General features: G+C 44.7%; 10 protein-coding genes across 10 annotated transcripts; 4 read left to right on the top strand and 6 right to left on the bottom strand.

Moving 5' to 3' along the window:
• Positions 1-2168: 2168 nt before the first annotated feature.
• Positions 2169-2831, bottom strand: BJ212DRAFT_1274052 (uncharacterized protein; the record flags this gene model as incomplete). The annotated part of the gene is made up of 2 exons (XM_041331136.1): positions 2169-2730; positions 2785-2831. 2 exons carry the CDS (start codon positions 2829-2831, stop codon positions 2169-2171), a joined length of 609 nt encoding a protein of 202 aa, XP_041192103.1.
• Positions 2832-3131: 300 nt separating this feature from the next.
• BJ212DRAFT_1273783 (uncharacterized protein) lies at positions 3132-3644 on the bottom strand (the record flags this gene model as incomplete). The annotated part of the gene is made up of 1 exon (XM_041331116.1): positions 3132-3644. One exon carries the CDS (start codon positions 3642-3644, stop codon positions 3132-3134), a length of 513 nt encoding a protein of 170 aa, XP_041192102.1.
• A 2660-nt stretch (positions 3645-6304) lies between these two features.
• BJ212DRAFT_1481948 (uncharacterized protein) lies at positions 6305-7285 on the bottom strand (the record flags this gene model as incomplete). Its single annotated transcript, XM_041340337.1, has 4 exons — positions 6305-6603; positions 6658-6750; positions 6808-7110; positions 7165-7285. 4 exons carry the CDS (start codon positions 7283-7285, stop codon positions 6305-6307), a joined length of 816 nt encoding a protein of 271 aa, XP_041192101.1.
• Positions 7286-12194: 4909 nt separating this feature from the next.
• BJ212DRAFT_1300538 (uncharacterized protein) lies at positions 12195-13207 on the bottom strand (the record flags this gene model as incomplete). The annotated part of the gene is made up of 5 exons (XM_041333001.1): positions 12195-12437; positions 12562-12630; positions 12762-12855; positions 12975-13036; positions 13187-13207. The coding sequence occupies 5 exons, from the start codon at positions 13205-13207 to the stop codon at positions 12195-12197; spliced, it is 489 nt and encodes a 162-aa protein (XP_041192100.1).
• A 2880-nt stretch (positions 13208-16087) lies between these two features.
• Positions 16088-16537, bottom strand: BJ212DRAFT_1481947 (uncharacterized protein; the record flags this gene model as incomplete). The annotated part of the gene is made up of 2 exons (XM_041340336.1): positions 16088-16107; positions 16162-16537. 2 exons carry the CDS (start codon positions 16535-16537, stop codon positions 16088-16090), a joined length of 396 nt encoding a protein of 131 aa, XP_041192099.1.
• Positions 16538-16684: 147 nt separating this feature from the next.
• BJ212DRAFT_1447542 (Alpha/Beta hydrolase protein) lies at positions 16685-18205 on the top strand (the record flags this gene model as incomplete). The annotated part of the gene is made up of 11 exons (XM_041338413.1): positions 16685-16720; positions 16781-16817; positions 16874-16945; positions 17005-17081; positions 17156-17167; positions 17236-17363; positions 17434-17468; positions 17522-17592; positions 17649-17714; positions 17762-18086; positions 18135-18205. The coding sequence occupies 11 exons, from the start codon at positions 16685-16687 to the stop codon at positions 18203-18205; spliced, it is 930 nt and encodes a 309-aa protein (XP_041192098.1).
• A 215-nt stretch (positions 18206-18420) lies between these two features.
• Positions 18421-19254, bottom strand: BJ212DRAFT_1481945 (spindle assembly checkpoint protein; the record flags this gene model as incomplete). The annotated part of the gene is made up of 5 exons (XM_041340335.1): positions 18421-18697; positions 18749-18875; positions 18922-18941; positions 18993-19103; positions 19163-19254. 5 exons carry the CDS (start codon positions 19252-19254, stop codon positions 18421-18423), a joined length of 627 nt encoding a protein of 208 aa, XP_041192097.1.
• Positions 19255-19429: 175 nt separating this feature from the next.
• Positions 19430-22339, top strand: BJ212DRAFT_1362012 (peptidase family M1-domain-containing protein). The gene is made up of 15 exons (XM_041335935.1): positions 19430-19661; positions 19714-19774; positions 19829-19974; positions 20030-20109; positions 20171-20190; positions 20247-20378; positions 20438-20595; positions 20650-20743; positions 20790-20820; positions 20865-20943; positions 20992-21254; positions 21305-21474; positions 21529-21703; positions 21758-22095; positions 22146-22339. Exons 1-15 carry the CDS (start codon positions 19507-19509, stop codon positions 22179-22181), a joined length of 1938 nt encoding a protein of 645 aa, XP_041192096.1. The 5' UTR covers positions 19430-19506; the 3' UTR covers positions 22182-22339.
• On the top strand, positions 22340-23966 carry BJ212DRAFT_1362001 (uncharacterized protein). Its single transcript, XM_041335934.1, has 5 exons — positions 22340-22695; positions 22772-22947; positions 22998-23066; positions 23129-23296; positions 23346-23966. The coding sequence occupies exons 1-5, from the start codon at positions 22490-22492 to the stop codon at positions 23579-23581; spliced, it is 855 nt and encodes a 284-aa protein (XP_041192095.1). The 5' UTR covers positions 22340-22489; the 3' UTR covers positions 23582-23966.
• Positions 23967-24344: 378 nt separating this feature from the next.
• On the top strand, positions 24345-25529 carry BJ212DRAFT_1273739 (carbohydrate esterase family 16 protein; the record flags this gene model as incomplete). The annotated part of the gene is made up of 5 exons (XM_041331114.1): positions 24345-24615; positions 24670-24896; positions 24950-25130; positions 25190-25367; positions 25424-25529. 5 exons carry the CDS (start codon positions 24345-24347, stop codon positions 25527-25529), a joined length of 963 nt encoding a protein of 320 aa, XP_041192094.1.
• Positions 25530-25843: the final 314 nt, after the last annotated feature.

The following is a 25843-nucleotide window of genomic DNA, read 5'->3' as shown; positions in this document are numbered from 1 at the left end:
TAAGCTTGCACCCCTAATAATCGCTTTTTTGACCACCTACTGTGGGAATTTCCTCACAACACTCAAAAATAGATTGTTCCTCATACCTTCCCACATTATTCCCACACCCCATACATTCGCATTTTTGGCCACCTACTGTGGGAATTACCCCACAACACCCAAAACATCGTCCATTTTTGGAATCCCCACAATATCAATTATTCCCACACCCTTCCCACCTCACTGCAGCTTTACCACTACACCACCATAGGTCTCTCCCTTGTATCTGAGCAGTAGTTTTGTATATAAATGTGTAATATAATATAATAAACCGCTTTTTTTGGGTATATGTGTGACAGCTCTTTCTCCAGGGCTATTTTAAAATGGCCTAGGGTACAAAACACCTTCGCACTTTTGCCCCTTTGATAGGGAAGTGTTCTATGGTATTCAGGATATATTTATGAGTGTATATGAAAAGATTCCCATGCTTTGTATGCCCAGAATTAGCTCAAAATAGGCTGAAGTTTGAGACAGTGCATATACTTTCCATTTCTACTGATTAAGGTCCTATATCTTCAGCTCATCGATATTTAATAATCAGACACCTGTGGCACATCTCAAATATATTCAGTATCATAGATCTAAAGTTTCAGAAAGATCCATCAAGTATTGAATGAAAGGGAAGCAAAGGAATGTATATGTAAAGAGTGAGAATTGACACATAACACACAAAAGTAGGATTTAGATGTGATATAGGTCGAAGATTTCATCAAATTTTAATAGGATATATGTTAGACTGTACAAGGAACCTATACTACACTTTGCCCTGAAGGTGGAAGATATGTGGAAGGGATGTAGTGGTAAAGTAAGTTGATGCAGTATTAAAGTCCTACCATTATTACTCAACTGACCATTTTCGATGTTTTGAGCATTTGAGGTTTCCCACACTCAATTTCTTATCTATTTCACTTCTTCAGGTCTCAATGCTGGGTGGATTGCTGAGTAAATTTAGAGCCCTGATACTGAATATATCTACAATGTACTTCAGGTGTCTGATTATTACATTTCGATGTTTTGAATGTATGGGCCTCTTATCAGTAGAAATAGCAAGTATAGACACAATCTTAAATATCCAGCTCATTTTGAGCTGATCCTTGTCATCAAAAGCAAGTATATATGCTATGTAAATGATATATAGACAGGTTGGATCATGGATGCAAGGATAGAGTAGTCAGACACATTAAAAATGTCAAACATGCGATTTTGTCCAATTTTGTTCCTGCAGATGAATCCTGTAGGTTTCCTGTGGTAACCATGTGATAGACACACTCTAAATATGAGTAGGAATAGACCCCTCACCATCCTTGAGGTCCGGTCCTACAGGAAATTTTTTCACAGGGGGTAAACCACCAGGAGAGGGTAGGTATACTGCATCACAGGGTCTTGTCCTATGATCCTGGACTCCTGATCAATTATTCCTACTGTTGAATAGATGCTGGGGATAGATTTTGCAAGTACATCCACCTAGAAATAAATACATGGGAACATGTTTTGTGTTTTCCTGTATATATGCTATATCTATTGATGTAGGGCGCTTCAGGGGGTCAAACAAGTGGGGGAATCTCTTCATATACACTCATAAATATATCCTGAATACCATAGAACACTTCCCTATCAAAGGGGCAAAAGTGCGAAGGTGTTTTGTACCCTAGGCCATTTTAAAATAGCCCTGGAGAAAGAGCTGTCACACATATACCCAAAAAAAGCGGTTTATTATATTATATTACACATTTATATACAAAACTACTGCTCAGATACAAGGGAGAGACCTATGGTGGTGTAGTGGTAAAGCTGCAGTGAGGTGGGAAGGGTGTGGGAATAATTGATATTGTGGGGATTCCAAAAATGGACGATGTTTTGGGTGTTGTGGGGTAATTCCCACAGTAGGTGGCCAAAAATGCGAATGTATGGGGTGTGGGAATAATGTGGGAAGGTATGAGGAACAATCTATTTTTGAGTGTTGTGAGGAAATTCCCACAGTAGGTGGTCAAAAAAGCGATTATTAGGGGTGCAAGCTTATTATGGGAGTGTCCTGATAGGATCCTCCACTGATGTATCAGCCCTACAAGTGTAGACACCTATGAGTTATTGGAATTATTGTATCTGGATTGCATTACTATAGTAGGTATTTAATGTGTCATTCTTACAGTATGGCCTGCATGTAGGTGAACCAGTTGTTCAGGAGACAATGGACAGTTGGGCTCGTCTACTTGGATATGATTGAGGGTTTCTGGAACATAGGCCACAAAGGGGTTGTTGCCAAAAGGGTCTGGTTGGTTGACCATGTCATGATGTGAGTGAATACCATGGTTGTCTACATCATCCCAATTGATCCCATACTTTGCAACAGCTTCATCACTTTGAAGGGTGTCCTCTGGAGGATGAAATGTAGGTGCCATCTCAAATCCACACACACCATGCTGCAGCATACTGAGGAAACACATTTCATGGGGGCTTGACATGCCATGGTCATGGGTACTCATCCTATGATGGTTCCATGTCTCAGCCCAACCATGAATCTCGTGTCCCAGGACATCAAGGAATAAATGATGAAGCAGCCATATGTGATGCACATTGTCAACATTAAGCCCACTGCTGACTTCCAGATCTTGAAAAAAAAGTTTCCACTTGGAGCCGATTCCGTTAGTCAAATCCACCCATAGGTGCTCAATACGTATATTATGGACACTTCTGAGAGATGCATTAGGAGCGCTCAGACAAGTATCCTGAAAAAAGCAAGCATACTGCCCCCATATACATGATCCTCGTCCAGGCCCTCGTGAAGCCTCCATAAATTTAGTGACTTCTACATTTTCAACTCCATGGTCTCCACAAACACAACTAGGAAGGCCATGGGTCTGAACAATCTCTTGAAAAAGTTCCAAGACAGTTTGTGCATGATTATTATTGTGCGCATGAAGTCCAGTAATGTATCATGAGTAGCCATCAATGAATCCATGGATTACAATCTTCCATTGAATAAGGCCTGCTGATTGTCTAAAATGTATCAAGAACAAGTGGTGAATAAAACAGTACTTGCCATGCTGGCCATCATGATGAGTCAGGGAATTATAACCTTTGACATTGTATACTCACCGAGTGATATGGTGCACACCAAATGCAGCTGCCGGAGGGCCATGGACCCGGGAATATGATGCTTGAATATGAGAGCGAGGTACACTGACTCCCATGTAACGAAGTTGGCCATCAATCATGCAGCAGCCTAGACATGGGTAATAGGTGAGAATTTGCAGCATGGCACTATCCAGCTCATCATCAGAGAGTACTGATTGAGATCCAGTGGAGGATGTATAGTATCTACATGTGACACCACCTTCATCAGTGAATTTGATGTATACTGGGTGTCCTGGTTCTACAAGCTCATTTTCTAGTGCCCGGTGTTGAATGGTGTGTGAGGATACACCAAAAATGCCTGCAAGACGTGTGGGTCCAGCAAATTGCAAGGCTGTCTCTAGTACATCAGGGTTGATTTCAATATGAGGGTGTCCATGAGATTGGTTCTGAATGGTAGTAACAGCTTCTATAGGTGGAGCATCAGGGTAATCTGCTGATCGGCCCTTTGCTTCGTCAAGATCAGCTACCATTAAATCCAGACTGGACTCCATAGTAGCCAATGTGACTTCTGGTACAAGCGCACAATGCTGAAATAACTATTAGATATGTGGGAAGCTGATATTGGGGTGACTTACCTGCGTTATATCAGCTCTCAGCTGTTGGCACGCTTGAACATGTAGCTGAAGGTGAGCAGCATCACCCAGCTGAGTAAGAAGGGCAACATGGACATCATCTTTCAATTGGTTGAAAGAACAGATAATGTTCTGTAATGGGAGAGGGAGGTGAGTGAGGTCAATGCTGTCGTCACTCATGAGAATAGCAAGGTCAGAGATAGAGGCCACTTTTCAGACCTTAGGATTGGAACTTGGTGGGCGCTAAGATAGGCTGCACAACCAGTATAGCAATCAGCTAACTCAATATTCAGTAATGTGAAACTCATGGGACTTCCCTATATGGGAGACATAGTTATAAAATTCATGCTGCAAAATTTACAATCAGCTGTGCCAGTCCAATGGTCTGTACAAGCAAGATGTGCATAACCCAGCCCTCCTAAACCTGATATGGGCGAGTCTGGCACCTGAGAGTTGGAAAAAGAGGTGAAACGAATGCCAGATTGAGAGACGTACAGACTTTACTTGTGCAGAAACAATACTTAATAAATTGTCAGTATATGCAAGGTGAGGGACATGTGAGACATACCTTTGACAATTGGAAATGAGAAAGACCAGCCAGGAGCGAAGTAGCACGCTGCATAGAAACTTTCTTGACCAATGATAGCTGTGTCAGGATGCCCTCTGCTACAGCAAGATTTGGCAGATTCTCATCATCACCTCCTATACAATGTGTGTCCCATCTGGCAAGAAAGAAACCAAGGTAACAGAGGAAGTGTGCCCCAGCAAGGGCTTGCTCACTGGCTGCCCTGTTGCCGCATCACACAGTTGCACAATAGAATCATTCGATCCAGTTGCAATGTGAGTCCCATTTGGCAAGAACAAGACTGAGTTAATGTAATCAGTTTGTCCACTGATCACAATCTAAACAGCTGTTGAGCTGATATCATGTCCAGATGCCACACGAAGAGAAAACCATGCCGAAAACATTTTGGATGGTGCAGAGTTGATGGGCAAGAACAGCATTGCTGATATATAGTGTGGTGTGCTGTGCCAAAAAAACACTTCACTGTGTGATTGGTTCGTCAGGAAATTGCAGAAGGATGCATGAAGGGGCCGGATGGGGGTATGACTGTCTCATTGTTAGTTCGAGTAGAGCCTCAGCCGACATCAGATGCACACTTGAATAGGACGAAGGCCTCGAGCACTTGAGTCTAGACAAGACTTGTGTGACCACTCTATGACACTGTGCAAACATACCTTTTCTCTGAAGGAGGTTCACTACAACACATCTGCCTCCACCAGTAAGAACGAATATGACCTTCTAGTAATAGTCATTGAAAGCTGTAGACAGACATGATATCGCTTATCAAACAAAGTATTTGTAAAGAACAGAAGGTACACTCACTGTCAATCTGACTGTGACCTTCTGCCAGGCAGGAATTGAGCCAACTGAAATGCTGAATACTAGATCAAGGTTGGGTCAGAATTCATCCATGATCGTCATGATGCACTCACCACACATTCTACTAATCCCGCGGACTTTCCAGCATCCATTGCAACATGAAAAGCTTCTGCAGTTGGATGTAGTGCAGCACCAGAATCACTACCGGCAATCATTTCTTCATAGGCCATCTCTAGCTGAAAGATGAGGCCAGTGATGACTGACATGTGCTTTGAGATGAAGAGATATAGGAACTAAACCAACCTGACTGACTGACTGACCTCTACTGGAACTGTTCCAGTGGAGGCACTGGCCTATCAATATGCTTAAAGAAACCCTTTACTAACCCAAACCTATATAGAAAATAGTGCTATAATAGGTGGTGATGAGGTACTTTGGAGCAGGAGGAAGTTGATAGCCGGTACAATGTAGAACAGGAGAAATAGGGGTGGTTGTTGGTGGATTCATTCAGAAGGGCATACAGTCATTATGCGGGTTAGAAAACAATGTGCACTGTGGATGTCTGGTCAGAAAGTTCTGGGTTATCTGTTATTACATTAATGCAATAACAGATAGCCTGGAACTTTCTGACCAGATGCCCTCAGATATGTTTCTTGGACTCTGGCACAGAGTCTGAGCAGACTTAACACATACCGTCCATTTTCTGTATGTCCTCCATGCAGGGAGCAAATGCCAAGGGCAAGCAAGGTTTTGGCCCTTCCCAAGTTTAAAAATGTTTGCCACCAATGTATGCCCTGTCTTACAGAAACCTCACTGGCAAGGGTGGTGATGCTCTCAGAAGAGTCATTGACATTCATCTGCATCATTGCTCCATTCTCTCCTGCAGAGGGGTTGACCAAATCATGACACTGGTTGGTTGTGGTGACACATAAGACATGTGCTAGAGTACAGTAATTAAAAACCATGTGACATAAATGCTGACAGAGACGTTGTCTCCTGTTGTATGAGTTGTATGACTGTTGTTTAAGGCCAGAGTACTGATGGCACAAAAAACGCAGGGTGACAGGAGGGTGGGAAGATCTTGTACTGTGAGTGTCACAAGTGTTGTTTTTGTGTTCTAGCTCAGCTAAAAATGGAGGGCTGCATTCATGTATTTCTTTCCTGTACTCAAATATCATGTTAGTGGGGCAGATGCACAAGTCCATCCACTCCTCACCGCACGAAGGAGCTGGTCCTTTCTTTTGCTAATGAATTGTATTGGTGGCTCATGGGACTCATGCCACTTGTCTGGCAATTCTGCATTTTCATCATGTGTGATGTGGACCTCCTGCCCTCCATCTCTGAGCCTCTTGAGAGCTGCATCCATCTCTTTCTTGAACATAACTGAGAGGTCAAGTCCCTTGGACATCCATGCATCATCTGCCTGACCAAGCATCATTGAGATGTCGTTCACATTTATGCCCCAGCCCATTTCTGAGGCCATTGCAAGTTAGCGCAGATGCACACATCCGCATCAGGTACTCATACCGAATATCTTTTTGTTTTCTGGGTGCAATGGATCAGCCTCTAAATACATGTCCACATCATCAGGCAACTCATCAAACTCCACAAATAGCCAATCTCAGTGATCGCGAATGAGGAACTCATCGAGTGATTTAATCCGCTCATCATTCACACCATTCGCCATGCACTCCTCCAACACAATTCTTCTGGCAACCATGGCTTGAAGGAAATGTGCACCAGCATTCTTGCGAGAGGTGTCAATCAGGACCGCCCTCTCTTGTTGCACCTTCATTTTCTTCTGCTTTTGATGCTTCTTTGACTCACCATCCCAACATTTCCACACTGCGAGCCAGTACTCTACACAGTAGCAAAGATACACCCAGGACGACCGATATCTGGCGGGGAGGAGCACATAGCTGAGAATCCACTGGTCCTTCATAGCAGGAACCCACAAAAACTCAAGTTGACCAGCATCCCCTGCACCATAGCTTATCAGTTCCAGAACACTGTAATGAATTCTGTGGGGTGCACACGCATCCCATTGGTCCATAGAGAGTTTGGCCTTGGTGACAGGGATGCAGAAATCACAGATGGGTTGAGGAAGTGCCCCACTGATGGCAGCATGCTTTGCTGCAGATTTTGCTGCAGTCATCACACAATATTGTTTGTGAATGGGTTTGAAGTGAGGTTGAAGCACCATGCCCCCATATCGCCGGCAACCTATTTTCTTGATGCAAGGCATTCAGTGAGTATCAGCAGGACAAGGGCAAGTGTGATGATGAATCACAAAGATGACATAGCAACATTTACTAACTCTACCGCCAATGGCCAATCTGAAAGTACAGTATTCCATGGTCACTTGCATCATTGCATAATAACAATCAAATCACATTATTCTTGCTGATATGTTTTCATGGCAATAGAGCTATGTATGACTGATGTAATATCTCAAATCTGCCAGCAGGAAATGTCACGATGTTGCAATTTATAGCTGACAACTCACCTTCTTACACACATAGCACCTTTGAATGATTTGCAGTACAAACAGACTTCATATATCAACGAGGACTACCTTTGCTGACATCTGACATGTGTTATTGGCAAAGATTGCGGCATTCTCAAGGTCCGAGTTCCTCTTCTCAAAGACAATACCAACAGAGACCGACAGTCATAGTGAGACTCAGTGAGCAAATCAAAGGCTACTCACTGCTCCAGGCTCATGGTTGTCATATTGTACTAGAAAGACAAGTGAATGTTTGTATCGAGCAGGGGTTGCAGCGGGGTCAAATGACATGGTGGGCGGATGAGAAGATGCACGTGGTTCAACTGCACTAACTGGGAATAAACATTATCTGTAGAGCACAACTATGGACTTACATGCAAAAATCACACACATAAACATGCAATGCATGCAATATGTGCAAAGTTTGCAAACTAGGCAATCAAAGTCTGATATGCTTGCATTTTTTCACCTTTCCAAAGGTTCTTTGCGTCTTGCTACAAAATCTGAGTTTTGCCAGTCCCGAATTTCTTAGATTTGTATCCACCTCAATTTGTACTCTAACTGCATATCTTCACGGATCAACCTCTAAATTGTCGGGTTTCGCTGAGCGTGAGTAGTTCCAATTGGACTGTCAACCATAAACAATTTCCATAATGGCCTGCACATGCAACAATGATCAATGGCCTGCCGTGGACTGACTCTCCAACACACTATGCTCAACTTTCATACAGATGCATTCACACACAGTCAACTGTACACAGCACTGTCTACTGGTGTGAAATTGTTGCAATGTTTGCACATTGTTTTCACACAGGAGTGAAGAAAGAGAGATGGGGAAAGTAGTTTCTTTTCATTACTGCTGTAAATGAATCTGACAGGATAACAATATAAAATATGACTGAGCCATGCACAGGCAAGCAGAAATGAGAAAAAAAATTACAGTAGCTGGTGTGTAGTGAAGCAATACCCAAGTTGCACTTACAGCTAAAATTGTTGAGGTGCAGGTGGGATTTGTCGCAGCACTTGACTGAGGCAGTGATGCGGCATAGATGAGGTTTGACATGGCATGGCAAGTGGGCTATCATGCACCATAGGTAAGTGTGGAGGTTTACATTAATACTGGAGGCTGCAAAGATGTTGGGGAGAACCTATCATCGTATAGAGTACAGAGGGCGGATCAGACTTGACATGGTGGGGGTCGCTGTAATGGAACACACCAAAGGGAAGTACTAGCGCAAGATCCTGTAAGGATGATGTATTAAGTCTGATACTCACCACATGGCCATGTTATATTAACAATGCTTGTTATCCTGTTTGTAATGCATTGGACTAGGACACTCGGCAATTAAAGTGTGGTTCTATCATGTTTGGGTGCCAAACATCCTTCATTGCGGATGACAGTCTATAGATAGTGATCTATGAAGCATACAGTTAATAGCCTTTTTCACGCCTTGCTGATGGTATGCCCCCTGCCCTTCCTGATCATTTGCTTGCAGTACAAATAAGATTTGCATTGACATTTGCCAACTTCTGCCTGCAGTAGTAGGTTGGTCAGTCTATCAGACAAATTATACAATTTACAGAATGTGTTCGTGGGTGTGGTGAGCACCTCCTTCTTTCATGCTGTATCAGCACACTTCCTGCAGGGCCTCAGGAACATTATGTTCTGGGTGAAAATATCATTAGATCATGTTTTGATAGAAATATATACATAAAATACTAGCTTATTGAGGGCTGGGGATGGAGTCAGATGGGGAGAATAGAGCCAAGAGAGATGAGGGAGGAAAAATCTGGGGTGAGTAAATAAGGTCAGTGAATTAAGGGCCACAGAAAGAATGTGTTCCCCCCCTGCCACAAATTATGAGACATGATGTCCCCCTGTTGACTCTGACCATGTGTTCCCTCTTTCTCACAGATGATGTTCCTCTGTTCCCACTTTCCCACAGACAGCGTTTCTGTGTTCCCTCTTTCTCACAGATGATGTTCCTCTGTTCCCACGTGCCTTTCATAACCAAATAAAGAATGTGTTCCCTCTTTCTCACAGACAATGTTCCTGTGTTCCCACTTTCCCACAGATTGTGACACATAATGTTCCCGTGTTCCCTCTTTCCCACACAGTATGACACATAATGTTCCTCTGTTCCCACTAACCCTGTGTTCCCTCGTGCCTTGCCTAACCAAATAAAGACATGGTGTTCCCTCTTTTCCCACAGAATATTGGTCTTCGTGTTCCTCTGTTCCCTTTACTAACCAAATTAAGGTGTTCCCTCGAGGAACATCTATGGGACCATAGATGCTTGACTCCAATAGATAGACACCGAGAGAATACGTTTTTATACGAGACGACGAGAAAGCTAACGGGGGGGCGGTGGGTTTCTAAGCTTTAATGGGCGGGGGGGTGGGGGGATCTAAGATATTATTGCCCTGCTTGTCCTTATCCTTGACTATTGTATTGTTATTGTATGTTATTGTATGTTATCGTATATTGTTGTATGGTGGTCTATCGTAGTCCGTTGCGTTTCTTATCCTTGTCTTGACTGTTGTATTGTGTCCTATGGTATTGCTTTTCTTATCCTTGACTTCCTTATCGTAGTCTTGACTGTTGTGATCCTTATCCTTATCCTTGTCTTCTGCCTGTTTTGTTGATTTTTTTGCTGTGGCGGTCTTGACTGTTTCACTCCTTGTCCGGGTTGAAGCCTTGTTCGGACTTTGCTTGACTTTTGCTGTTTTTTTCTGCTGATGGAATGGTTGATCTTGTCTGGGGTGAAGGGTGGGGGAAGGCGAAAACCTTGTTTGGACTGGGCTTGACTTTGCTTGATTTTTGCTATTTTTTTGCTGTTGCGATGGGTAGGGAAAGGCGAAAACCTGGTTTGGACTGGGCTTGACTTTGCTTGATTTTCGATGCTTTTTTGCTATTGTGTTCCTTGATCTGACGTGTAGGGGAAGGCGAAAACCTTGTTTGGACTGGGCTTGATTTTGGTTTATTTTTGGTATTTTATGGCTCTGGGGTTGGTTTATTTTGGCCATTTTGCAGGTATTGTGTTGTCTTGGTATTGTGCCGTATTTGTTGTCCTTGGGTTGACTATTGGGGTGTATTGTGATCTATTGTGGTTTTGTATCATATTCCTTATGCTTGTGTTGACTATTGTAGTCTATTGCCTTGCTTGTCTGGCTGTTGTATGGTAACTCTAACCGAGACACCGAGAGAATATGTTTTTATCCGAGACGACGAGAAAGCTAACGGGCGGGGGGGTGGGGGGCGATTTAAGAATGTTGACGTATGGTGAGCCCTGTTGTCCTTATCCTTGACTATTGTATTGTTATTGTATGCGATTGTATTGTATTGTGTCGTCTTGCGTTGTTATTGTGTGGTGGTCTATTGTGTTTGTTATCCTTGACTTGACTTGGTTGTCGTAGCGTGTGGTGTGGCGTTTCTTATCCTTGTCCTTGTCTTTTGCTATCGTAGTCTTGACTATCGTGTTGCTCATCCTCATCCTTGTTTCAACTTTGCTTGACTTTGCTTGATTTGAGGCGTGGGGTGAGGCGAAAACCTTGTTCGGACTTGGGTTGACTTTGCTTGATTTTCGCTATTTTTGTGCTATCGTGCTGCTTGATCTGATGCGTAGGCTGAGGCGAAAACCTTGTTCAGACTTTGCTTGACTTTGCTTGATTTTTGCTTGATTTTTGATATTTTCTTGCTATTGTGTTGCTTGATCTGAAGCGTAAGCGAAGGCGAAAACCTTGTCAGGGCTGGGCTTGACTTTGCTTGATTTTTGGTATTTTTTTGGTATTAGGTTGCTTGATTTTGCTTGATCTGAAGCGTAGGGTGAGGCGAAAACCTCGTCAGGACTGGGCTTGACTTTGCTTGATTTTTGGCGTTGTGTTGGTTGATTTTGCTTGATCTTGAGGCATAGGGTGAGGTGAAAATGTTGTTTGGACTGGGCTTGACTTTGGTTGATTTTTGCTTGATCTGAGGCGTAGGTTTAGGCGAAAACCTTGTCAGGACTGGGCTTGACTTTAGTTGATTTTTGGTATTTTTATTTGTATTGTGTTGGTTGATTTTGGTTGATGTGAGGGGTAGGTTTAGGCGAAAACCTCGTCAGGACTGGGCTTGGTTTTGGGTTCATTTTGGTATTTTTTTGGTATTGCATGGCTTGATTTTGGTTGATGTGAGGGGCAGGCTTAGGCGAAAATGTTGTTCAGACTTGGGTTCATTTTGGATGATTTCTGCTATTTTTTTGGTATTGTGTTGGTTGATTTTGCCTGAGTTATTGCTGTTGTATTGCTTGTCTTGCTGGGGTATTGTATTGTGGTGTATTGTAGTGTGTTGCTAAGCTATCTAACCGAGAAGCGAGACACCGAGAGAATACGTTTTTATACGAGACGACGAGAGAGCTAACGGGTGGGTGGGTGGGGACGGTCTAACATATGATTGCCCTGCTTATCCTTATCCTTATCCTTGACTATCGTATTGTTATCGTAAGTTATTGTATCGTAGTCTATCGCGTTTCTTATCCTTGTCTTGACTATGGTATTGTGTTTCTTATCCTTGACTTGCTTATCGTATCGTAGTCTTGACTATCGCGTTTCTTATCCTTGACTTGCTTATCGTATCGTAGTCTTGACCGTCGTGATCCTTATCCTTGTCTTTTGCTTGTTTTCTTGATTTTTTGCTATCGTAGTCTTGACTATTGTATTCCTTATCCTTATCCTTATGGCCCGGGTCGAATCCTCGTTCAGACTTTGCTTGACTTTGCTTGATTTTTGCATTTTTATCGGAGTAGTTCCCACGGTTGAATTGCTTTCATAATGCCCAGATTCAACCTCCCCTGTTCTGGGCATTTTTGACATGTTGAGAAATGCCCAGATCTGACCCCCCCCTGTTCTGGGCATTTTTGACATGTTGAGAAATGCCCAGATCTGACCTCCCCTGTTCTGCGCATTTTTGACATGTTCAGAAATGCCCAGATTGTGCTCTTTTGGCTAGCCATAACCTGGGTGTAACCAATACCAGGTTACAAATGTGCCCTTAGAATACCGACGCCTCATCCTCCTAATCAAATTCAATCATTTCCCAACGTTATCAGTGAGTCTTCCTTCGAATTCTTTAATGATCTACACTTACTTTAGCTTTCTTTCCTCCTCCTCCCCTGGCTTTTTTCACTGGCATCCACTTTGTCGACTGGGTGACAAGGTATGGCAATGTGTTGGTAGCTGAACTAATGATAGATTTTAATCAATAATCGGCTCGCTGATTTTTCTACTCCCCCTTGCCCTTCTGCGCCCTCCCTTGCCTCATGGCTGATTATTCATGTCCACGAGCATCACATGTGTAGACCACGTGACAAGGTCTAGTGTGTCATCGACCGTCCGCCGTTGCTCATCCACACATCCGCGGACCTATACAAAGTATGTCTGTTTATCAATACATATTATGTTGATGTGTTATCGTAGTTCAAATCCTTTGTGGTCCGCCGTTGCTCATGTGTATATGCGCGGCCCTCTATGCAAATCAATCAATGTAGATACCATGTATATATCAGTATATACTATATTTGCAATATAATTCATGTAATGTCCGCCCTCGCTACATGGTCTATCCGCGGACCTGCATACAAATCAATGTAGATATCAAATCTTAGGTGTAGAAATCACTCTTTTATAGGGTTGTTTTACCATTTATGTAGGTAAATTTAAATAGAACACCTGACCATTTTGTGTTTGGGGGCCTTGGGGCTAACATAACCATAGATATAACCGAACCTCTGTACAGTTTCTATATATAATGTAAGAAATCACGGTTTTCCCATTGGCTGACATGGAATCCCATGCAGTGATTGTGACATGCATGTGATCCATCCATCATCAATGGAATCTGAATTATTAGCCACGGTCATCCATCCATCATCAATGGAGTCCGAGCCATTAGCCATGATCTGGATCAGAGGTAGATTCATCAAGCTAGAATGCAGGGTTTCACTTGCTTTCACATTCCATAGGTTGTGTCTGCATTCTTGCTGCTCGCACAATTGATTTATGCCCCTCTTCCTGTCCCTGCAGCGAGGGTGGGTTTATGCCTCTCTCCACTACCCATCAGGCATAGAGGTATAGCATTTCATATATCTTCTTTATGTATCTTGATTGATGTTGCCCACCTATCTTCAAGTCGACCGCTTTTGCTTATGTAACCAATGTCGCCCCTATCATGCCAATGATTGATTTTTTGAGCTTTCATATGACTTGCTCGACTTCAAAAGGAACTTGTTTCTGGGGTTATTGAACCATCTGAACACCATAGTGTTATTCATCTGGTCCAAAAAAATCATGTTCCAGAGTCATGCTACCTCCTCTTGCCTGCTGCACCCAGACTTCACACAACTTGCCTGGGATCAGATAGAACTCCAGCCATGTGTCATAGAACTTTCTGAAACTGACAGCAGCGCTTGTTTGATGCCAAAAAATCATGTTCCAAAGTCATGAGCTATGGGTCATGAGTGATGAATTCCTGTTGTGCCAAGGCCTTCGCAGCTGTTGTATGAGTCGCATGGCTTGATCCCAGGCTGACTTCTAAAGCAATTGAACCAGGAGGAACAGCAATTTGAATTTGATGGATCAAAGTCATGTTGTTGTAAAGTTGCCCACTGACCGCTTTTGCTTATGTAAGCAGAGTCGCCCCTGTCATGCTGCCTCATCCGATGATTGATTTTTTCAGCCTCCATTTGACTTGCCTGGCTTCAGATAGAACCTGATACAAAGGTTATCGAACCATCTGAATGCGATGGCAATGCTCATTTGGTGTTAAAAATGGTGCTTCAGAGTCATAAACCACCCCAAGTCATATGACTTGCATGGATGGACCTCAGGCTCATTACTGAGGTCATTGAACTCATATGCATCAAGCAGCAACAGCCATTTGATCTGTCAAAGTCAAGTTCCAAAGTTGCTTCCCTGTATCCAAATTGACCGCTTTTGCTTATGTAAGCAGAGTCGCCCCTGTCATGCTGCCTCACCCAATGATTGATTTTTTCAGCCTCCATGTGACTTGCCTGGCTTCAAATAGGACTTTGTACAAAGGTTATTGAACCATCTGAATGCAATGGCGATGCTCATTTCCTCAAAAAAAATCGTGTTTCAGAGTTGTGGTACCCTCTCCCCCTGCCTACTCCACCAAAAGGCATGATTTTATGTTGATGCTGATGTGCAAAATAGTGTTCCTACTGTTTAATTATCACACAAATGGATTGGAGTTGATTTCTGAGTGTTTTGAACCAATATGAATTGTGATGTGTGAGTTTGCCTGATACCCCCCCTCAAAGATCGATTTTTCTAGGCTTCCCATGACTTGCCAGGACTCCAGAGTATTCTTCCTGGGGGTTATTGAACCCTCTTAACACGATGGTCGAGCTGGATTTCCCAGAAAAAATCGCATTCTTGAGATATGCAAGGTCCCCCTCCCCCCCTACCTCCCATATCTTGATATTATGTAAATACCAATATATAAAAGACTGTGCCTGGTGTTTTTCGATCATACAAATCGATTGGGAATGGTCTCAGAGTGGCTTGAGCCTGTCTGAAATGAAATATGTCAGTTTTGCTGACACCCCCTACAAAGATCGATTTTTACAGACTTCCCATGACTTGCCAGGACTCCAAAAGCATTTTTCCCGAGGGCTCTTGAACCCTCTGAACACGATGGTCGAGCCAGATTTCTTAGAAAAAATCACGTTCTTGAGATGTGCAAAGTCCCCCTCCCCCCTCCTACCTCCTATATGTCACTGTGCCTCATTTTGGCCTAAGACCGGTACTATAAACAACTGTCCTAAGGTTTTCCAAGTGCAGGAATCAATTGGTGATGGTCCCATACCCTCTGGAGGTCAGAAATATTGAGATATGGTGGGTAGGCCAAAATATCAGTATTTCGACCATATCTCCACAACCCAACCGCCAATTTTTTTAATTCTTGGCTCATATCAATCCTAGAGGTACCCGCTATGATATGTACCAGCCCAACAAAAGAAATATTTTCACAAGTTTGAAACCTATTTCTAGTTTGACCATATAAATGCCAAATGATATTCCACGTTGCAGCTGCAGTATGTGCCTATATAATCCAACTTAAGGGTCAGAATTAATGACAACCCACTAGAGAAATCCTTACCCGGTCCATGGTGAAAACCCCGACAGCCCGTTTCAGGATGTGCGCTCCTATCAAGGTTACAAAACCCTGATTGACACCAGCGGGCACGTGTGGTCCATCCCAGAGACCTGAAACAACGCATCTATAGCTGTCCCATCGATTAACCTGTTGGAAGTTAACACCAAAGCCGCTGTTCAACTGGGAGGACGTACATCTGTCCTGAATCTGTTGTTCCGTTCTGGACTGGCACTTACAAGGCTGCCATAGGTGTCGTCAATAGTCGGCGTGGCCTGTTCAGAAATCAGGTCCAATGGTCAGTGGGTTCCAGCTGTGACTACCAGTCAAAAATTGTGTTAGTGTCCGTGGCAGATATTTCAATTTTTTTTACAGAATGGCCATAGCAGATACATGAACCAAGTCCTCGCGAGGTTGACTTGGTCGTGGATCTCCGGACATGCGCAAATAGCACAGGCAGTGTAACGCTCAGAGGTTTCGCCACCGGTCCCGCAAGCGTTCCCCAGCATCGCGTCTAGAACCCTGGATGCGTCCACGTTGTGCACGCTTGATGGAGTTGTGATCCATCTATTCTCATTCGTCGCTAGTTGCCCTATTGTCTGCCGAGCCTGTCCCACGTATGTCGCAGTGGACACGGTAGCGTTTTGCATGTTGAAATACACGCTCTCGTTGAAGCTGATGACGGATTCAGGTTCGCTGATGGTCTCGCTCAAGTCGCTGGTGTCACTCGCGTTTCGTGAATGAGACATATTAGAGAAGTTAGAACAATATTGGTAGGATGGGTGGTTGTTTTGTGGTTCGAAGGGGTATGATAGCTCCGGTAAACAGCCACAAATATCTTTCAATACTTGTGGCGTTGACGACGTTACTGGAAGGCCACGACTCATCTCGAACATATGCCTTCGCTGCCATCATTAGAGGCTTTTGCCAAGGTGCTTCTATAACTTTTCACGACGTTCAGCAATCCCTTGACCATAATACATTGTCCACAGGGAACCGCTGCTACCGTAGCTGGTGTTGCAACGCTAGGTCTAGCGCCTCCTAATTTATAATGTGCTCGAGTGACCTTAATTGTGACTTATTAGGCTGCGGACTACTATACTACGGACAGAATTATCTCATTTACCCATCCGCATTCCCCCCGGGCTCTCGCACAGGTGTGTATCTACCGGGCACTTCACATTCCACGCCAACGTAACTGACCAAACTTGAACAGAGGTCCCAGTGCCAACGGATTTTGGACTTGAATATCAGGATTTACCCCTTGTCACTGAAGATGGGTTTACTTTACAGGTGCTATCTTCTTATGCAACGAACAGAGATAAGCAACAGCCACGCTACACACATCGATTACTGCAGACAAACAGACGCATGAAGAGGTACGTTACGCTATCCTGACACTTTGCATTTACTCATTCGCTTCTTCTATTTGTTCGTCCAATGCAAGTTTGCATCCACTCGACCGACGGTTTTGATGTTCCACGGTAACGGCGGAAATCACGGTCACCGGATACCTCTCGCAAAAGTATTCTACGTCAAAATGCGCTGCAATGTACTCATGCTCTCATACCGCGGGTGCGCTCTTTGTCTTTCGCAATCCAGTCTACCTTGAGTGTGGGAATCCCTTTCTCATTCATGCCAACAGATATGGTCATTCCGAGGGTTCTCCATCAGAATCAGGCGAGACACCGTGTCTTCAGTAATCTACTCCCTTTACTCACTGCATTTTCTAGGCATACGTATAGATGCGCAAACGGCGCTCGACTATCTCGCCTCGCACCCATGCCTAAATAATACTCCCGTTGTAAGTATTGTTGATGCCACTTCCGAAGGATTGGACTAACTTGCTTTTGTATCAAGATCCTTTACGGCCAATCTATTGGCGGTGCTGTTGCTATTGACCTTGCAAGTCGAAATTCATCAAAGGCGATTAAATTCCAATTTTGCTTCTATCATAATCTAAGACCGTGCAGATCGCAGCGCTAATCCTGGAGAACACATTCACGAACCTCCCACGTCTCGTACCCAAAGCTCTTCCTCTTCTTGGCCCTTTTTCATTCCTTTGCCATCAAAAATGGGACTCGGCTTCGAAAATACCTCTAATACCCCGGTCGATGCCAATTTTGATGCTGAGCGGTGTTAGGGATGAAGTTGTTCCACGCGAGCACATGCAAGAGTTATGGGAGATTGCTTCGCGACGCCAGGGTACCAAATCCAGCGGTACTGGAAACAAATCTGACATATCGGAAGTCGGCAATGGAAAGTCGAGATTCCTTGAATTCGACGGAGGACATCACAGTACGTTATTTCGGTGATCTAACTACTGGGTTTAATGATGGCATTTAGATGATACGTGTGTCCAGCAGGGATATTGGACTGCAGTCGCTGACTTTGTGGCAAGTTTGAGCCGGCATTAGAACCCCCCGACGCGGGGCTTACTTGTTTTGTCTGAGCCATACGAAGTGATATCATGATCATGTCATGGCGCCAGACAGTTTTTCTTCCTTTCGCTGTTTTCACACATTCCTTCATAAACATGCACATTCACTATTACATATCATTTCACCATGAGGAAATTGACTAGTTTTGGTTCATCATTGTAACAGAGAAAACAAAGGTCCAAATAATTGTTTTATCCTTCGTAACGATACGCAACCATCGCTTCTATTCGGTGTACATCAGTGCTGAAGCTTCGCAACTTCACTTGCTGACTCTTGCTCGCCTCAATTGCCAGCGGATCAGTGTCGACCCACTCGTCGGCAGGCACGTCAGCAGAGTCATGCGTATATGCAAGGATATTGAAGACAGTCGGCGTGTCAATAATTGGGAGGAAGGTTACAGTCGATACGATCTGTTTGAGGATGTAACGAATCTCGGCTTGGATCTCTGATTCAGGTTTTGCAGGTGTTCTTGTGAAGCAGGATCAACCCACTGGATGTCATAAACAGCGGTAGACTTACGGTTCGGCAGAATCAGCTGGTTGTTCAACGAGATTAACATCAAACACCCATCGCTCAAGTGGTAGCCTGGTATCTTTTGATATGATCGCAAGTACGAGTTGCGTTACCGACCCGGTAAGTAGCCACTCTGAAGTCCAACTTAGTTCGAGTATAAGGAATCGCGTGGCACCTACTATTGACTTGCTTCAGTATCCTTAAATTAAAGTAAGCAAATGTACGAAAATCGACATCGAATGAGATGCACCTGTCAAGGTAGTTCTCTAGTGCCAAGTCCTGAGTGACCAGGACAGTTTGCCCATACTTCTTTACCATGTGGAAGTCATCAGACGGGTATACTCCACGTTGAAAGAGAATACTGTTTCAAGGCATGAAATCTTAAGTTATTCAGTCGGAAAGTGGCTCAAAATAACGCACGTGTTGGCTGCATACTTGAAAAACTCCGTGACAAGATTCGTGGAACCTTTCAGAGTAATCGCCTGGCGTGTTGGCGCTTGAGATGTTGCCATGCTGACAGATCCTGCTGAAAAATATGAGATGGAGAGACTACCTTAGTAGCTGCTAAGTTAAAGATTGACGAACATACTCGAGCGTGTTTTGTGACGCGAATAGATCACGTGGGGTTGTTTGTTTCTAAAGCTCTTGCCAAACAAAGTGATCATACTTATATAATATACCAAGTGTCACGAGAAGCATTCGAAATCCTCTTTCTTCATTTCATATCGCCAAAGCTTCGGACCATTTATCATTAGCACATAAAAATGCACGAATCGGACCCGACATCTCAATCGAATTATCTGCAGATCGCTACGAAGCATATCACCTTTGATTGGACAATTGATTTCGACAACAAGGTCATCACAGGCACCGCAACACATGAACTCGTTGCAAAAATTGATGATTTGTCTGAGGTGATGTGAGAATGACTGTCTATCTACCTATTTGGCACGGTTTTTGAGCTGCCTCAGCTTCGATACTTCGTATCTGCACATCGAGGGAGTAAAAGTTGATGGAGATGCGGTCCAAGACGTGTGCTCTTTGTCTCTTCATTGGCGTGCTTTTCTGAGCTTGCATTATCTATAGTTCAGACTTGGTCCCAAGCATGAAGTGATGGGATCTGCGCTGCATGTCCCCCTTCCTCGAACTTTGAGCGCCGGGTCGAGCATCTTGGTCGAGATCACGTACAGGACGACTGCGAATGGCACAGCCTTGCAATTCCTCGCAAAAGAGTAGGTTTTCACGTACTATATACGCAATCTCGCTCACCTGTTCATGTTCATTCAGGCAGACTCAGGGTAAAACCTTCCCGTTCCTGTTCAGTCAGTGCCAACCCATTTACGCGCGAGACCTCGCTCCAGTGCAAGGTGAGATGCCTCAATAATCTGATTCTGCAACTTTGTCAAAAGCTTATCACGCATGTACAAGATACTCCGTCTGTGAAGCTGGTGGGTGTTCTCCGCTGATCACCCCCGGGCTTGTCGTACTGATTTCCAATCATCAGACGTACAGCGCCAGCGTCCGCTCCGTGCTTCCGGTTCTTCTATCTGCGAGACGAATTTCTCCGCCCTCAGATGGTCCAGCTCATGATGGCAAGATCATCGGCAAGGATGAAGTTGTGTATACATACGACCAGGCATGTATCGCCAGCCTACCATTACGATCTTGCTTCATGACAGACATTGGTGTCGTCAGCCTACCCCGATTCCATCATACCTTCTAGCGATCGCCGCTGGAAATTTTCAGTACCGGTCGTTCCAGGTTCCTGATGGAAAACAATGGAAGTCTGGAGTTTGGTCTGAGCCTGAGCTAATGGACAGTTCGTTCTGGGAGTTTAGCCGAGATACTGCCAGGTAAATGCGCATAAGCCTCCGCGCCGCAAAAATGCGAGTGTCATTGTATGCCAGTTTTCTAGCGGCTGCAGAGAATCTTGCCGGGCCGTACCGATTTGGGGTTTATGACCTCCTTGTTCTTCCGCCGTCTTTTCCTTATGGCGGCATGGTGAGTTACACGTTATTCCATACAGCCACCTACTCATCACTACCAGGAAAATCCGTGTTTGACCTTTGTGACACCTAGTGAGCATATTGCATGCCTGTATCAGACTGCTAACCCCTTTCAGCCCTTCTTGCTGGAGACAGGTCTCTGACAGGTGTGGTAATCCATGAACTTACGCATTCATGGTTTGGCAATGGTGTTACGTTAGTTTTCTGCGACTTTCCTTTGTACATTTGTTGATGGTACTCTAGGCACGCTCACGCTTCTCACTTCTGGCTCAACGAAGGCTGGACAACTTATGTCGAACGAGTGCTACTGCAGATTATACACTCACCCGCACACCGAGGCCTATCTTCTGTGATCGGGCACAAAGCACTACTGGATGCCCTCGCGTTCTTCGAAGACAAACCCAAATACCAAAAACTGGTTATCGACTTTGATTATGGAGAGAATCCGGATTCTGCATATAGTCGGGTGCCTTACGATAAAGGTGCCAATTTCCTCTTGCACATTGGTAAGTTGTATTTGCTTTGTCAAGTTGTCTATTGAGCTAGATTATCCCAGAGCGTACGCTCGGTGGCCTTGAAGTCTTTCTACCCTATGTCAAGGACTACATCGCTACTTATATGGGTCACAGTATCACCACAGAGACATGGAAGAATCACCTCTATGCCTACTTCCAGAAGAATGGCAGCGAGGGACAAATCAAAGCATTGAACAGCATTGACTGGGATGTAAGACCGGACAACTGATAGTTGAAGAAAGTAACCGCTGAAATTGTCCGACAGGCGTGGCTTCATCAAAGTGGACTGCATTTACCTGTTGAGATGGAATATGATTTGACTCTGGCGAATCCTGCAAATGCGCTTGCTGACCGATGGTATGAATCACGACACACCACGGACATTTCGAAGTTAGATTTCGAGAGTTCTGATTTGGATAACCTGGATGCCAACCAAAGAGGTGCGCGCCAACATGTTTTTGTTGATTGTATCAGTTGAAGAAGCGAGCTTGCAGCTGTCTTCCTTGAACGATTGGAGAGTTACAATGAATCTCTTCCTGCGGGTCATCTTTTCCACTTCGACAAGTTGTACACCTTCTCCGAGACTCTCAGCACCGAAATTCGATTCAGATTTTATGCCTTGGTACTTAAGTCCCAGGCAGCAATATATTTTGTTCAGGGAGCAGCAAATTGGGTTATTGGGGCGGATGACACGGGCGTCATCAAAGGCCGCATGAAGTTTTGCAGACCTGTGTTTAGGGGGATATTCAAGGCCAACCCTAACCTCGCTATATCAACGTTCAGGCAGGCCCAGACACAGTTTCATCCCATTGCGCAGAGTCTCATTGCACAGGTACGCATTTTGTTAAGCGTGTCCGTATGTCCTTATCTTCAATCCATTAGGACCTTGGGCTGGTTGGATTGAGAGTTGGTGGATAATTGAAAGAAGGGCTGTAACTGAGCAAAAAGGCATATTAATTACTGTTTGGCTTGCGATCGCAATGGGATCTTGGTTAACCTATGTATACTTGTTGTATCATTTGGCATCTCAGATCGAGCAGCGGAAGACAACTGCCCAAACTTGGTTTGCTTGAACCTGAGGCTCGAGGTCCGAGCGCTGCCAAGTGGTGGGCCTGAAGCCAACCTGAAGTGTTCTAATATAGCCGAGTGGGGTCCACAAATCGGAGTTGTACCGGGCTCAACTCAACAACAATCACCTCTATTTTCACATTCTTTCGACGGCATTCATGAGACTCGCTGGTTTGAGATCTTATCTATCTTATGAATGGTTTGGCGTCTCGGCTCCCTTTGACCCAGCCTGTAGGCTTGTAACATCTCCGTTCTTTTCTCCTCCAAGTCTCGGCGCACTTCGTCTGCTATTTGCTGTCTATTCGCTCGTTACAACAATTACCGTTCTCGTTTTTGAATCTGTCCGTTTTCACGACGGTAGCAGGTAAGCAAATATCAGACTTGGCGTTGCCCAACAAATGGTCTGATCCAGAACTTTACGACTGGTCCTGCTACTCCAGTTTTTTTTCATACTTCACCGATCTCAGTTACATCGGCGTTGTCGCATACTTCTGGGCCTCTAGCATCCAAACCATAGTATTTGTTTTGCGGGGACAGAAGATATACCCTTTGCAAAAGTGGCCACGGATCCTACAACTCTTGCATGTCCTCCTGTACACCACCATCACCATATTTCGTGAGTTCAATGCTTAGCTTCTCAGTCTAACTTTGAACAACATATCGCAGCAATCATCGTGACTGTTGTTTTTTGGGCTCTACTTGCTTCTTCGTCAACCTTTAGCACCCAGTACTCAGGTGTGGGCGGCGTTTACTCCGAGTCATATTGGCCGTTGTTGCTCATGATAGGCCATTCCTAGCTTGGTCCAACGTATCCCAACATATCATGAATAGTAGCTTCATTCTATTTGAGATACTCCTGACGAATGCTGGTCCTAGTCCATGGAGCCACATCATGCCATGCTTCCTCCTTTTTGCGTGTTACCTCGGTGTTGCGTATATAACACATGCAACGCAAGGATTCTACAGTGAGTTTATTTTCACATGGATCACAACATTGCTGACGCCCACCGTTAGCTTACAGTTTCCTTGATCCATCGGTACAGCACGAACTTTTAGCCGCTTACATCATTGGCATGGGTGTTGGTTACTGCATTCTCTTCACAATCGTGAAGGGTATCTGCACATTGCGATGCCGTTTGGTCTCGCCTTCCCGTTTGGACCCCTCCGAACAAGTACAATCTGAAGCTCTAGAAGAGTGGGAACACATTGATGTCGAACAGACGAAGGAGTCAACTGGATCTGAAGCTTAAGTATCAAAACCCCCTTTGTTTATTGCTATCTCCATGGTTTGGACCAAATAGGTTTTATTGGCTGCTGGTAGTGGATTTCCCCTGGAACGTTATGTCCGTCCCTACACTATAATATTGATTATGTATCATTATGCGACCCGTCTTCTTCCCCGCGGGGGTTGGCCTCCGCACACGGATACCCTGTTGTCCCTTCGGGAACCAGATACCGACGGTACCGACTCACCTGCTAGAACTTACCACGAGCTCAATTCGTTCAGTATGATCGACTTACAGACACGTACAATGACCATGATTGGTATATTCTGGATGCTGATTATTCTGGGGTCTTCCTTTTACTCAACACGGAAGGCATTCAACCAAGATTCCGCGTTCTCACAGATAAAATCATAGTCGCACGCATGCTTGACGTGTGACTTACGGGCATGAACTCACAGGTTCGAGCTAATTTCAAAGCACTGCGACACTGATGACCACCCTCTCTTGAACGTGGAATTTTGGTCGGCCTTCATTCCTTACGTCACGAGCATTAACTGATTAGAACGAAGAAAAGCCGAAGATGAAGTATGATTGCTCTTGTAGTGAAATATCACCCTCGTGATCTCATTGACCTGCTCGTGAGCGGACCGTTGTGGCGGAAAGTAAGTGTGCGCGGTCTCCGCTGTCAGGATTATTGCAATGACCCTGTGATACGAGTTCCGTTAATCGGATATTATGCGCAATATAAGATGACCTCACGAAATCCACAAGTCAGTACATCTACTCCATGGCATTCCTACAAAGTGTGAAGCTCGTGTTTGCATTATTGGCACTCACCACCCCATCCTGGGCAGTTGGTGTTGCACCTGGTCAGATCAAAAACTTTGTCACTTTTGGTGACTCCTACACTGATTCCTCGTACTACCCCACGGCTGACGGAGGCTATGCCTGGCCAACATGGGCGGCGATGTATGGTGACCTTAATCTCTATGGATTTGCTCGTTCCGGTGCAACATGCTCGAACCTGCTTACCTACAGACCCTTCCCTCCGATCATGGGTGCGTAAGCGCAAATGGATTGTGAATGCTGTCCTGATCGCAGTGACCGCTTAGGTTGGCAACTCCCTGCTTACCTGAATGAGACGAATAATGGCACGCTGGAATTGAACCCGGAAGAAACAATATACACCATCTGGATTGGAACCAACGATCTGGGTGTCAACGCGCTGCTTACCGGAAGCGATGCCCCCGCCACGTCAATTGTTGAGGTCAGGCAATGCGCTATCGATGTCCTGAAGATCTTGTACGAGAGCGGTGCTAGGAACTTCATTATGCAGAATGTGAGTGTACGAATGTTGGGCCACCGTGTCTCAAGCTCACCTCGCGCATACAGATACTTCCCCTTGACCTGACAATCTTATACTCTAATTACTCGTACCCCAACACGTATTGGGACTTGGAACGCAATACGACTGAATGGAACGTGTATATGAAGGAGCTGGTACGTGCAGGGAATGAAATCACATCCCTCATGCTCGACGCGCTTGTGCCCACGCTCCCTGATGCTCATATTGGTTAGTCAACATTACGTTCTGATTCAAGGAAGCACTGACAGTGATGCGTAACAACGCAGCATCTTTTGACTCCCACGGGCTTTTCACCGATATGTATAACAACCCTCAGAACTACTTTAATGGCACTGCGCCACACAACGTAACGGGCTGCATACATTCATGTGTGTACACCGTGGACAGCACGGCAGAACCGGCTTGTACAATCGCCAATGGTACTGACGCAGACAGCTTCCTGTGGTCAGTCCAAAGATCGGTCCCAAAAAATAACGACTTAGAGCTCACTTGTCACTTAGGTATGACGAACTTCACCCATCGCAGCAATCCGACAGAATTGTGGCTAGGGAGATAACCGCAGTGATGACAGGAGAGTCCAACCAGTGGGCGACATGGTTAAGCTGAGCTAGTCACATTTGGAGAGTTTCAGGGGTAGTACATAATGTCTCAAAGCAACTAGGGACACCGAGGTACTTTGATATTGCCATTAGGTCATTGGTTTGGCGATTTCTCACCATGAAGCCTCTATGACCTATTCTTGAAATTCTATATTTTTCAAAGTTTTGCGGGGTTCGGCATCACAGTAACGTCCGTTAGGAATGCCAAGTAGGCTCGAAGGCGTCATTTGCTAGAACACGAGACCTAGACCGTATCAGGAAGCGTTCATTGGCAGATAAAAAGAGGAGAGTCAGCCAAATATACTACACAAAAGCGCGAAT

Source organism: Suillus subaureus (genome assembly GCF_016647635.1).
Source record: "Suillus subaureus strain MN1 chromosome Unknown BJ212scaffold_20, whole genome shotgun sequence".
Classification (NCBI taxonomy): Eukaryota; Fungi; Basidiomycota; class Agaricomycetes; order Boletales; family Suillaceae; genus Suillus; species Suillus subaureus.
This window is presented reverse-complemented; position numbering and strand designations above follow the sequence as displayed.

Coding starts and splice junctions, on each gene's coding strand:
- BJ212DRAFT_1362012 (XM_041335935.1), top strand. CDS start 19,507: ATGCACGAATCGGACCCGACATCTCAATCGAATTATCTGCAGATCGCT. Junction 19,775..19,828: donor ATGGAGATGCGGTCCAAGAC/GTGTGCTCTTTG, acceptor CATTATCTATAG/TTCAGACTTGGTCCCAAGCA. Junction 20,744..20,789: donor CTTTTCCTTATGGCGGCATG/GTGAGTTACACG, acceptor CATCACTACCAG/GAAAATCCGTGTTTGACCTT.
- BJ212DRAFT_1362001 (XM_041335934.1), top strand. CDS start 22,490: ATGAGACTCGCTGGTTTGAGATCTTATCTATCTTATGAATGGTTTGGC. Junction 22,696..22,771: donor CGTTTTCACGACGGTAGCAG/GTAAGCAAATAT, acceptor CTGCTACTCCAG/TTTTTTTTCATACTTCACCG. Junction 22,948..22,997: donor CACCACCATCACCATATTTC/GTGAGTTCAATG, acceptor AACATATCGCAG/CAATCATCGTGACTGTTGTT.